Below are 13,852 nucleotides of genomic sequence, written 5' to 3'. Positions count from 1 at the left end.
TCGGATATTAGGAACTATTGCTAGATGGTATCTTCGATTGATGCAAGAATCGGTTCCTGTACTACTGGCATAGTGTTCGAACCTATGGAGTCATACACACAAGTCAGGTAACGTAGGAAAGTATTTGGCCTATATTTATATGTCTAATTTAGAAATACTTGACTTGATTGAATATATAGACTAACTTGATTGAGAATTAAGTTATGGGTCAAACGAGATTGAAGAGTTGACTATATCTAGCTAGCACTACACATGAGGTTCAGATTCAATCTCGAGGATGAATAATTTTTGATTTATGATCCAAAGAGCCTATAAGAGATTAGATTTAACTGTTAATTAATTTTAAATTAGATCTGATTTAATTAAATTTAATTGAGTTCAAAATTTCAAATGAGACTTGGTCCTCAAATCTTAAACAATTTAGGATTGACAGCCTTTCGAAATTATTTTGAATCAGCTTCGAATTGAATTCGAATTGAATCGATTTTGGATGAGATCCTTAAAGCTTATTTTCACTAAAACTCTCTCACCTCCATGACCGACCAGCACCTGATATAGTACTGATTGTGGGCCATCCCATATGGGTGTGGGTGTAAAGTGGGTGCTATATTAGGCGCCAATTCTTTCTTATGTAGGGGTCCTTCTTTGATAAGTTGTAAACTGGTTCAAATCTTGTTTCAATTAGGAGTTCTATTCTTATTGGATCATGAGAATCATTTATAAATAGAGAGGGTCTCTATCTATGGATGCATAGCAATCAAAATGTGAGAAAAGAGAGAAAGAGAGTGAGAGGCGTGAGGCATTATGGGCGTCCCATCCTTGGCATGTCTCCCTCCTTGCCGTCCCCTTCTCCTCCTTGTCGTGGCCTCCTCTTTGGGCATCCCCTTGCTGGTGTTAGGCATCACATCAGTGCCTCTCTTTCCTCAGTGGCCTTGCGAAGGTGCTTCAATTCGAAGCTTCATCCTATTTTTCTACAGAGTCTGGCGTGCGTGCGAAGTAGAGGACCTGCAGATACAGACCTATGCGAAGGTTTGAATCTAGATTCTGGAGATTTGATCCTTATTTTGTTGCAATCCAAGTAAAAATTTGATCTTTATTTAGTTAGATATATGAAAATTTTTAAATGTAACCTTAGTTATCTGCGAGAAATAGGCTTTTTTTTCCTTCACCTTTATCGAGCTAGCCCTCTGCAATTACTTGATCTAAGCCTTACCTCTCGAGTAAGCAAGAGCCTGTCGACAGCTACTTGGTGATCCCTATGTATTATTATTGATGACCCCTCATCGACTGACCAACCATGCATTTCTAAACACCCCTATCTGGTAATGCCCTGAGGTGACCAACCCCTATTTGTCGCCAATCAACTCTCGACAGTCTTCAATTGGCAACTTCATTTAAAATATCACGTCCTTTATGCAACAATTGTCTCTGGACTGATAAGGCAACAGCAATCACTGCACTTTAAAAATCTTACGCGATAATTTTGTGCCCCACGAATTACATCCTAATCATGTAGGATCATGCAAACTGCTTGCCAATTGAAGCTTCAACTCTCCGCTATGAAGGAGACTCAAAGAGGACCCCTAAAGAAGATTCGTCGTTGTTCTGTCTCTCATATTCTTCCTATTGAATGATAGTTCTGACTTGAGTGTCGGAAGGTCATTGCTGGAGCTATCTTCGATTATAACTTTTTTGCAGGTCACGCCCTCGAAAGATTTTTTGGACTGTCAACTCCAGCATTCTGATGCCAGATAAATTCTAATACTAACAATTATAATTATTTTATAATATTTATATGATGAATTTTTTATTCAATTCGATTTGATTTTTTTTATCTATTCAATATGATCTTTCTCATATTTTTATTTGATCTTATTTGAAATAAATACGAACTGTATATAAATATAAATTTTAATTATAAAATAGATATTGATTTGATCCGTATCCGACCTATCGCGTCTCTGTCTCAATATCCCTCCCATGCAGCTTCACCCTCCTCTCAACTTTCACACCCACACCCACACCCACACCCACCCTCCCAAGATCCAACACATGCTCCGGTTCAATTTCCGTGCCATGCCGGTTCAACCCCCCTTCTCCCCTTCGCTCGCTCCATTTCCCAGTAGCAGCTCGCAAGGGAAGTACAAAGAGAGCGGGACGGGACGGGATCTAAAAACCTCTCTCCTATCTCCCTTCTCCGACCTGCCATGGCGTCGCCTCGGATCCTCCCGTCTTCTCCCCTTCAGAAGCTCGCGACCTTCAAAGATCCCGCCTTCTCCCCGGCGATGGCGGTGGCGCCGCCCTCCTCCTCCGACGCCTCCCCCCTCGACACCTTCGCCTCCGACCCCGTCTTCTCCGATTTCCTCTCCTCTGACTTCGACTCCGCCCGCTTCTCCTCTCAGGCACTCAGCTCCGGCTCTGCCGCTGCCCGAGCCGAGTCCCTCCAAGACGCCATCCGCCTCCTCGAGAAGCACCTCCGCTCCGAGGTCCTCGCTCGCCACTCCTCCCTCCTCTCTCAGCTCTCCTCCCTCCGTGACGCTGAGTCCTCCCTCTCCGCCGTCCGCTCCGGCGTTGTCGCTCTCCAGTCTTCCCTCCACCGCGCCCGCCAGGAGATCGCCGACCCCCGCCGCCTCGTCCGCTCCCACACCCTCCAGCTCTCCAATCTCCACGCCGCCGCAGACCTCCTCCAGTCCTCCGCCCGCCTCCTCCGCCTCTCCCGCAAGCTCCGTGACCTCATGTCTCATCCTCCCGACCGCCTTGACCTCGCCAAGGCCGCCGAGATGCACCGCGAGATCGAGCTCCTCTACGAGGAGCGCGGCCTCGCCGGCATCTCCGTCGTCGAGGACGAGATCCACTGGCTCTCCGACACCGGCAACCGCCTCCGATCCGAGGCCATGAAGGCAGTCGAGAGGGGCATGGACGAGTCCAACCAGAACGACATCTGGTGCGGCCTCCAGGTGTTCTACAACCTCGGCGAGCTCAGATCCACGGTCGACTCTCTCATCAACAAGTACAAGGGGATCGGGGTGAAGAGCGTGGGGTCAGCACTGGACATGAAGGCGATCTCAGCGTCGTCGGGGGGATTTGGGCCCGGCGGAGTGCAAAGGAGCGGAACGCCGCAGATCGGGGGTGGAAAAAGGGCAGGAGAGGCCCTTTGGGAGAGGATGGCCCGGTGCATGGATGAGCTCCACAAGGTGATGACGGCTGTGTGGCAGCTCCAGACCGTTCTCTCGAAGAAGAGGGTCCCGTTCACGCAGATCTTGTTCCTCCATGAGGTCTGGCAGGTCAGTGAGTGAATTCCTTCATCATGACAAGGCAGTTAGTTCTATCAAATAGAATTGCAATTCTGGAATTACTGGGTTCTTTGTTCATTATCTGTAGATAAAATTGGTAGAATGAGTACAAGTGTTGGATTTTATAGCTTGTTTCTCCTAATGTTAATTTTGAATCAAAATTGTAGATTGACAAGGTTGATCTTTGTTCAAGTTCTTTGGCAATTTCTGTCTATAAAGTTAGTATGCGTGCATGGATCCTAATTTTAATTTTGAATCCACAAAAAAAAAAAAAAGGCATTGAGAGGGTTGAACTTTGTTCAATTTCTTTGAGTTGTCCAAGGAATGATGGAATTGTTAATTTCAGTTCCGGGTTGAACTGACATGGCTTTGTGGTATGGTTGGATGTATTCTGATGATTTTGGAGATATCATGTGGATATAGAATGTTTTGCCCCCTATTATGTCATAATCTTACAATACTTTGTAATTCTTCTTCCCTTAACAATGGCTTATTGTCCAGGAGGGAGACCCTCTGCTAACAGATCGGGTCTGGGAAGCACTTGTCAAAGCTTTTGCAAGCCAAATGAAATCTGCTTTCACTGCATCAAGTTTCGTCAAAGAAGTATTCACTCATGGGTATCCAAAACTATTTACCATGGTAGAAAATCTTCTTGAAAGGATTTCACGTGATACTACTGTGAAAGGGGTTCTACCAGCTCTCACACCTGAAGGAAAGGATCAAATGGTTGCTTCTATTGATATATTCCAGACAGCCTTTCTGGCTCTTTGCCTAAGTCGTCTCTCTGATTATGTTAATAGCATATTTCCTGTATCAAGCCGTGGAAGTATTCCTTCAAAGGATCAGATCTCAAAAATCATATTGCGTATCCAGGAAGAGATTGAAGTCGTTAGAATGCATGGGCACTTGATGCTTCTTGTTTTGCATGAAATTGGCAAAGTTTTGCTCCTATTAGCTGAGAGAGCTGAATACCAGGTACATGATTTCCAACAATTAAGATAGTCTGGATGACAATGTTACCTATCTGTTATATGTATTACACTGTTAATTTATTTTTAAGATTAACAAATATCACTATATTGTCAATTATACCAATTCAACGTTTGTCAGTTTTTGCCTGCCATTCTATTGGATGTAATTTGAAGATGGAATTTTAGCTGCCTTTCTTTAGTTTGTTAGCATGTGAAAATATTTGTTCCATGTTGAACATTTCACAGCCTAATTCTAGAGATTGATTGTTTATTTTAGGTGCTTGTTTGTATGAAATCTTTTATCTAAAACCCCACTGCCCCACTTCTTGTGGGGGTTTTTAATCATTGAAAAATTTTATGGTAACTCAAATCCTTCCTCACTAACCTTGTCTTGTTTTGTGGGGTTTGATTGAAAGACCAAGTTATAATCTATTAGAGTTTGAGAAAGTTCTATAACCTTCATGTCAATTCTTTGAATTAGTGCCTAAATTTAAAGGGCCATTAGAGGGTAAAAGAATCCACCTTATTGGTTGAGCTTAGGCAACTAAGGAACAACACTCAATTTTTCTTTAGGTGAAGTAAGAACGCAAGGTTTGATAAGTGGAACCGCAATTATCTCTAAGCTACAAGTTACATTTAGTAGCCAAAATTGAAACACTTAAATTATTGAGAAAATGAAAGATAAATATATCTATCATTGAACCATGCTTATTGTTGACAGGCTAATCATTAGGTCTACATAGGAGCATGTTCTATGATCTTATTAGGAGACATAAGTTACTGTTACATTTGAAACCAAACTTAGCATGCTCTGGAAGAGGTTAACTGCTTCATTGTATAGGATTACGGGGGACAACTTCTAAGAAAGAAAACATCTTCTTTAGATAGTGTACCAATGGTATATTCATACAAAAAGGCTATTTTAGTCTTCCACAATATTTGCCGTCTCGGTATTGAGCTCCATACCGGTGCCAATCTATTACAGTACGAGATGGCGAGGTAAACCGAGTGTCGGTATGGTACGAGACTGCATATTAGTTTAGTACTATTATGGTATGGTATGTCGGTACGGTACCATAATTGTATTAATTGGTGTGGTGAACTTTGGTTTCTCATCTAGCTGCCAGTTATCTGTTATAGTGTTCATTGGGTTCCCCATGTTCATTTGTGGTGATGTAGTTTGCCATCATTGGGCCTTTGAATGCTCTATTGCGCTAAGAGCATCCATAAAGTTTAGTGTCTTTGAATGATAGGAAAAACTACAGATTTCAAAGAGAAACTGGTTGCAGGATTGTCAACAGTTACTAGTTGTAAATCCCAAGTTTGTTTAAAAAGGATCCACTCAAGTAGTACATGCAAATGAAAAGAATTCGTCTGATAGTGAGGGCAGCAGATTGCCTTAGAATTTACATGTTAAGATTATTTTAAGAAGGTTCCCTAATTTAGACTCATTCAGTGGTTCGTGGATTTTTGTTGCCTTTACATGGATTGTCTGGACTGGGGTTCATGGCTATTGCCTAGCACATCCATTTGGGACATTTGATACCTGAAGGCTCTCATACTGAATTTGCTAGCTGTCAGAGTCAAGGTCAGCTGAAGGGATGCCTGATTTTGTGTTGGGATTCATGAAGTTGATTTTGTTTTGGGAATAACTATGTTGTAGCTGGATGGTGTACAAGTTGGAATATTGCTAGTCCTTTTCTACTTCAAGTATTGTTTTGACTACGAACTTCATTTTAATGAAAAGAATTTTAAATTTTATGTGTAGAAGGAAAAAGATATTGATACTCAGTCCAATATATCGAAAGCTCTGAAACATTAAGAAATGTTATAAAAGTCTTGTAGAAACTATTGATTTATATGAAAATGGAGAAGGGCTATGACATCTTTGTCCCTCTTTTCTAACCCAAGTTCTAATCAATCCCCTTTTTGTATAAAAAATCATTTAGATTTCTTTTTTCTTCTTTCTAATAGGACAAATGGTCCCTACTATCCAACTAATTACCGATATTATCATTATCCTTATCTTTATGTTAAATATAACCTTATTCTTTAATGAACAATTTCTTTTGAGTGATCTATGATTTTGCTGTCATCTTTAAGGTAATAATGGTAGAGTAAATTAAGGTTGTGATTAGCATTTAACATAAAGAGATTGATGGAGTTGGGCATTAGTTGGATGCTAGGAACTAGGATTCCAAAAATTGATAGAATGGGACCAAGTCATTCCGATGGCAAAAAAGTAACAGGATGGATCTTGGGATGCCAAAATTGATTGGATTGGTATATACGATTGTACTGGTCAGTACTAACATGTTGCTTTTCTTTTTTATTGATTTTGACAATCTCCATCCTGACCATGGTGGTACCCGTTCAATATTGTAGCATTTCGAGGCAAAATTGATGCAGAGTTTGATACTGATATTTAAACCTTTGGTGGGGACTATTTTCTTCCATTCATAGAAAATATCTTTTTAATAAAAAGAGGGCTGAATTGAAGTTCAGTTAAAAAGGTAGATTGATACATCAAAATCCCATGAAACAAAACATGGAACATACAAGCATCAGATGTTTTTCTTTTCTAAAATTTTCCCTTTGAAAAGTATATGAATGATCTATCATGTGTGCCTCTCAAGCTTCAAAAGTTTAAGATAGAGACACTATTATCACCAAGTGGCCATTCTGTTGACTTTTATGTGGGGTTAGAAATGGGCCTGGGATGGCTTGAGGCCAATCGGGCTAGGCTGGCTTTTGTTTGGGCCTTGGGGTAGGCTTGAGATTGTTTGGGACAGGCTTGGCCCTAAAAGTAGCGCCAAAATAAATTTTGGGCTCGGGCCAATGCTTGGCTTGCTACAAGTCAACTCAAGCTTGGAACCTAGTCCAATCTTTGCCTGAATTCACTATTAGAATTTTTTTGTCACAAGTCTTTTAGGTTGTGTCCAAGCATTTTAGGCCAATTCGGCCAATTTAGGTTAGGCTTAAACAATCTTGTTTGGATCAAGCCTTGTTGGACTTTAGTTTGGGCTTATGCTCGGGCTCAAGTGGGCATTTGGAAAGAAAATTCAGGCCTAAGCCTGGCTTGAAGCTTGAATAATTTTTTTGGGCCGAGTTTGAGTAGGCATGTGGTTTGATTTGGCTTGGCCTGATTCCAACCCTATTTGTAGGTTTTTCAAGATCAAACTAGCTAGGCTAAAAATTTGTCCAATTTGGCTGTTTGTGAGTTTTTTTCTATTAAGGTCTAGGTCATTTAGCAGTGATAGCATTTTTAGGTCCATTTCTTTAACTTTCTTATGCCTGTAAACTGGGTTTCCTTATCGTTCACATGATTGGGGTTCAGATTCTGAACCGTTTCACAAAATTAATATAGTTGTCATTATGGTCTTCTCTGCTAGTTTAATCACTTGAATACAGCTATTATTCATGTTTTGCAAGATTTAGGCTAACTTAGCTAGTGCATAGCAATTTTTCTGAGTCATGTTGGCCTGTTTTATGTCTTGCTCCTGCTGGCTTGATTTTTTGCTATCTTTTTTGAATTTGTCACCCTTCTTGCCTTTCGTAGACTAATTCTTTTCTTCAATCCCCATAGCTTTCATATTAGCTTCATTGATATCTTCAATTTTGAAGATCTTCAGCTCTTTTAGGGTGTTGTTGTAGAGCTCTCCAACATATTTCATGAAAATTACATGCTCGTCGATGGAGATCCTGAGGGAGATTGCTTGCTTGTGGAACTCGATAGTGTAGTCTTAGATGGATTGATCATACTTCTACTGTAGGAATTGTCATTTGATCTATCATCCTTTTTGTATCTGATTGGATACAACTACTTCTTGATTAGGTCTTTGAATTTGCTCCATGTCAAATTAAAAATATTGCTATTCCTCATGTGTGAATTTCACCAGATAAGAGCATATAGCTAGAAAGCTTAAGATAGGTAAAAGTTATCTTTTTGATATTAGAGTATCCATAGATTGTAAAATAGATCTCTAACTGGTCTAGCCAATTATCTAGCCTCTTTGCATCAATAGTCTCATTGTATATAGGGATCTCGATTCGAGCTTCAACTTTACACGGTTGCATAGAGAGATTTTGCATACCTTTAGGTTGCTTCTCCTCTTCGTTGAAAGGAGTATCTTCATTTCTAGATGTAGATAACAGCTTCAAAATAGGAGTTGCTGGTGCTTGTGCTAAAGGGATCTCTAATCTGGAGATGATCTTAGTAAGTTGGGCAATCTTCTCCTCTGATCGTGTGAGATGTTTTTTATTTTATCATCCATTGAGGAAGAGCTAGCAGCCATACTTGCTTTTCGATGTGCTTAAAGCACGGATAGTCCTCCTGATTGCTTGTATTGTTTGCACGTTTGGACCATGAATTAAGACCTCCACAAATGTGGGGGCTAAACTATGATATCAATTTGATTAGATCAAATCAAGTTGGAATTCTACTAGATAAGAGTATGGCTTTGATATCAACTTGATCCTATCGGAGAGAAGAAAGATTTTATTCAACCAGTTTAACTCGAAGCTCTCAAAAAAATAAAAGGAAGATGGAAGAATTGCAAAGGGACTTAAGTCCACTTTTTTCATTGATTCTCTACATCTATAAATTGAGGTTCATAGTTTCTATTTATAATACTAGTGAGGTCCATCTTTGCATAATATGGATTGGATTCTATCCTAGTTTCTAAAAGGATGTCTATCCTTGTACAATTTGGGTCAGATTCCTCTTTCTAGCTCGAATAGGACTAGGTCTCTAAAGAACATGATTAAGATGATAGTCATGAAAAAAAATACTAAAATCCTATAGGAGGTAGTTCTTAACTTGTACATTAACTTTGCTTTCTATCATTCTGCTTAATCTTTCATGGATTGAAAGATATCTCTAATTAAAGTCTTTCTCGATTAGGAAAGTTTTGGCTTGATCAGCCCATTTTAGGGCCCAACTGATGAAATTTTGACTTGATTTAAATCTTTAGAAGCTTGGCCCAAAGTTGTAGATCTTGAAAAGATACCCAATTTCAAAAAAAAAAAAAAAAAAAAGATTATCTCATGGCTTTATGAAGTATAGCATGCAATTCGGCTTTTTGACATGGTAGATCTTGCTCTTGGATCTATCTAGTCTTACTCATAATGGCCAAAGTTGTCCGCATCGAATCTAGTGATCTTCCTAGATCATTCTTACTCTACCATTACACAGATGAAAATTTAAAGCAAAAGTAAACATTTATGTTAAAATCTCTGACTGCTTCCAACATATTCACTACCAAACCCATGTCTGAATTAATGCCATTATCCTTAAATGACAGGCTGGAACTGATTTTGGATTGTTATGGATAATTGTAGAAGTTGAAACAGATTGTTGCCAGTTCTGCCTTTTATTTCAAGTATTTTCTTCCTCTCCGTGGTGCTTGTTATTATCAGCTTGTGATGGTTGCAATATTACAAGTATTCTGTGTTGGGATAGTATTCTTACAAATAGGTATTGCCTTGTCATTTCAACTTGCTCCTAGAGTCTTTTGACACATCCTATTGCCACAGTTGGTATTGTCTCAGCTCTCCTCACCTGCCTAAGCTCAAATGCTTATTTGCTTTCTTGTTGCTCAAGTTCCACACTGGATTTCAGTAGAAGACATTTGATTTTGGATGTGTCTTCATTTTGTTTGTTGCTTCCACAGCTAACTTATAACGATACATGTAACAGCTTAACTTATTTCCTTTGATCTTTTTATTTCAGATCTTTTAATCCTAAACTTATTTTTGCCAGCAGGAATGCTTCAAAGCATTTGTCACGTGCATGATCAAATATTCTTTTGCTTGCTTGTTGCTGTGGACCCCTTCTGCTTAGATTCTTGAAATTTGATGCTGGAGATGTCTGATTTGGAATCATTTTCTCAATTATTCATTAATGATTCTTTGTTCTTTTAAAATCTCTCCTTGATGTAATTTTTATATGCAGTGGTTATTGCATCCTTCTAGTGCTCAGTTTTAGTCAGCAGACATTTCATTGCTCGACAACCTTTTTAAGTCATTGCTGCCCTTATCTCACCAGCAGGCTGTGATCTTGTAAAATATACATCCTAGATAGGTTTAGGTAAAGCAAAATTTAAAAACCAAACCCTGACCATGGATTTGTTTGGCTCAAGGCTGCTGGAAATCTTTCTGGGAATGCATGTGTTCAATGTTGTCAGCCAACACTTTTTGGTTATTTCCTTGGATGGTATGCACTTTTAAACTCATCATCTTCTCAATTTTTCTGCAACCTTTTGATGGTAAGCTGAAAAGCCGTGTTCTCCAGGTCTGTAGGTTCCTCACTTGTATCAGCTGCTTTCATTCATTTGCATAGACAATCTTATTTATTTCACTTAAGAAGTTCTGTTTTGTAACCAAATTTTGGTTTATACTCTCCCTTTGGACATATGAGGATGGGTCAGATAACAAACTACTGTAAAGCATCAAAATATGTTTTGATTGTTTTTGTTTGTATTATCTGTAGGCATTATTATCCATATTTGTAATGAGCCCGGTGCACATCAACATGACATTTTTTTAGTTCTATTTTCGTTATAAGTGCTTGATGGTTTAGTTGCCATTGATCTATGTTTTTTTTTTCTTTGGGTACAGGCCATTTATCTATACCAGTATCTAATATTAATCTCAAATTTGTAGATATCCACAGGTCCTGAAGCTCGTCAAGTTACAGGTCCTGCGACTCCGGCCCAACTCAAGAATTTTGCCCTCTGTCAGCATCTCCAAGAGATCCACACACGCATTTCCAGCACTGTGTCATCGCTACCAACTGTTGCCTCTGATGTCTTGTCTCCATCTCTTGGTGTCATCTATGGAGTTGCCTGCGACTCAGTCACTTCCCTCTTCCAAGCCATGCTTGATCGTCTTGAGTCCTGTATCATTCAAATCCATGAACAAGACTTTGGGGACCAGGGAATGGATGCAGCGATGGACAATAATGCCTCTGCTTACATGGAAGAGTTTCAAAAATGCACAGTCCATTTCCGGAATGAGTTTCTATCTAAGCTCCTGCCTTCTTCTGCCTCGCGTTCAGAGACTATATGCACCAGGCTCGTGCGGAGAATGGCCTCTCGGGTCCTCATATTCTTCATTAGACATGCTGCTCTGGTGAGGCCTCTTTCTGAGTCAGGCAAGCTAAGGATGGCAAGGGACATGGCGGAGCTGGAGCTAGCGGTTGGCCAGAACTTGTTTCCTGTGGAGCAGCTTGGTGCACCATACCGAGCGCTTCGTGCTTTCCGGCCTGTAATCTTCTTGGAGACATCTCAGCTTGGTGGTTCTCCACTTCTTCGGGATCTGCCGCCCAGCGTGATACTCCATCACCTTTACTCTCGAGGCCCTGATGAGTTGCAATCACCATTACAGAGGAACAAGCTCACCGCACTCCAGTATTCGTTGTGGCTTGATTCACAGGGGGAGGATCAAATTTGGAAAGGAATTAAAGCAACCCTTGATGATTATGAGATAAAGGTTCGAGCTCGAGGAGACAAGGAGTTCAGTCCGGTATATCCTCTCATGCTTCAGATCGGATCATCAGTGGCCGAGACCATATCATCTCAGTCATGATGTGTTTTCCTACGGAACTTAGTGATGATAGGAAGAGATCTGAGTGCCTGTTCCCATGGAGTTGCTTTGCTTCAAGTACCTGTTTCTATTTTGGCATACATTTCCCATACCAGAAACTTACTAAATTTGGCAAACTGCTTGTCAGTGTAAACGAACCTTCTGCAGCATTGCTTGTTCATATAGAGGCCTTGCATGCTCTCAAATTCTTGTTTGATGCATGTCTCCAAGTTGAATTGTTGTAAATCATTCAATTATTTACTGGAGATCTTGGTTAGTCAAATAGTTCTGGATCACTATTCCTGAATTATCAGTATCTTTTTAATATTCATAAATTGGAAGATTTGATCTTGAAAAGTTCATGAACGTTAATGAAGGATCCATGTGCCCTGACTAAGGATACATGTTTTCTGTGGTCATACTTTCCTATGCATCTGGTGGCAGTGGTAGTTCATTAATCTTTGTTGAAGAACACATTCTTTACTCTTTTCTCAGCTTTGACCATGTAACTCAAACAAGGTTCTGATAAAATTCTTTCAAAACATAGTTTGAATTCCGCATCATTCTCTAGACCCTTGCCATTCATAAGATGACTACAACTCAGAGATAGGTGGAACCAGCAATAATTACTACATTGAGAAGTCAGTTGGCATATGAAATATGCAAACAACTGTATTTTGGAAATGTTGGAATTTAGAATTTTCAGGATCCGCGGTATTCTTCTGCTAGTTGCAGTCCTCTGACTGGTCCTTGCCAGTGTTGGTTCAGGTAGAGGAGCCCTTTGATCGGCTATAGAGGTAGGAAGGGAGGTAAAAATGGATGGTTGTTAGACCACAATGGAACTTGTGCTTATATGAATTCATTAATGAATAATTAGTATGAATATTATTCATTTAGTTTTTAGCTCAAATGAAAGATTTGACTGGTGCGTATGTACTTAGCCAAATTGTAAGTATGGCAATATAGTAACTTCTTCCCAAGCTAAATATATTCTGAATATATTACATGCTGTAGACGTTGAAACTATCTAGTGTTGAGCTAATTTAAGATATCTTGCTTATGTAAATGGTTAACTTCCAAGCTTTTAAACTTAATAACGGGAAATACTGGAATCCTATTATGACTGTTGAAGAATATGAAAGATTATCTTTTCCAGAAACAAAAGAAACATGTATAAAAGATATATCAAGCATACATTCACATCATACTTGAGAATCAGAAAGGTCCCACAGTTCAAAACAAATAGATGCAAGTCTTCCACATTTCACAACCATGAATAAGAACAAGAAAACCAGGAATAAGTTATACATTTAGCATGACAGGTGAACAGAATCAGCAAGAACTAATGATATACATGAATTATGTCCTGTGATCTCTTTTTGGCATGGCTCCTCACATTGCCATCGATCCTAATTATCAAATCAGGCAGGCCAGACAATGGATGATTCCCAGAAGAGAACTGTTCAGATCTTAAATATACTGTGTTAAGCACAAGTCTTCCTGTTTCAATGTTCTAGTTTCATTAGACCATCCTCAATCAGAGGCATTAGTAGCAAAATGACTTTCATTAGTGGCTTTCTTTTTCTTCTTCTTCCTTTGAAGAGGAATGGTTTTTTTTTTCTTTTGATGAGGCAATGGTAGTAATGAAGCCAGAGCTGCTGAAGTAGAAGTTTCAATTGTTCCTCCTAAAATCAAATTGTTTTGGGTAGTAATGAGGCCAGAGCTGCTTGTTATTATTACTGGGGAGCCATTGGCTGATTTTCCGCGTAAGCTACACTAAGAATGCCGTGTTTACAGCCAATTAATTCCAATATAGTTTATTGTGTTAACGCCATTGGCTGATGGTAGAAAGGTTCAGTTCTGTGAACCGATCAGTATATGGCTCATATAGTTCTCTCAAATGAAAATGTTATTTTAACATCATGAAGTGCATGTCCTCCTTTCTTAGGATATAATTATCCTAGGATAATCTCATATGGAATGTTACATCAAAAGGAATATCAC

At 39.6% G+C, this 13,852-nt stretch overlaps 1 protein-coding gene across 1 annotated transcript; it reads left to right on the top strand.

The window, feature by feature from the left end:
• Positions 1 to 2,108: 2,108 nt before the first annotated feature.
• On the top strand, positions 2,109 to 12,131 carry LOC105047120 (conserved oligomeric Golgi complex subunit 5). The gene is made up of 3 exons (XM_010925931.4): positions 2,109 to 3,284; positions 3,795 to 4,268; positions 10,928 to 12,131. Exons 1-3 carry the CDS (start codon positions 2,208 to 2,210, stop codon positions 11,849 to 11,851), a joined length of 2,475 nt encoding a protein of 824 aa, XP_010924233.1. The 5' UTR covers positions 2,109 to 2,207; the 3' UTR covers positions 11,852 to 12,131.
• The last annotated feature ends 1,721 nt before the right edge of the window (positions 12,132 to 13,852 follow it).

This window comes from Elaeis guineensis, chromosome 5, assembly GCF_000442705.2.
Source record: "Elaeis guineensis isolate ETL-2024a chromosome 5, EG11, whole genome shotgun sequence".
Lineage (NCBI taxonomy): Eukaryota > Viridiplantae > Streptophyta > Magnoliopsida > Arecales > Arecaceae > Elaeis > Elaeis guineensis.
Note: the sequence above shows the minus strand (reverse complement) of the source record. Positions and strands in the feature narration are given on the sequence as shown.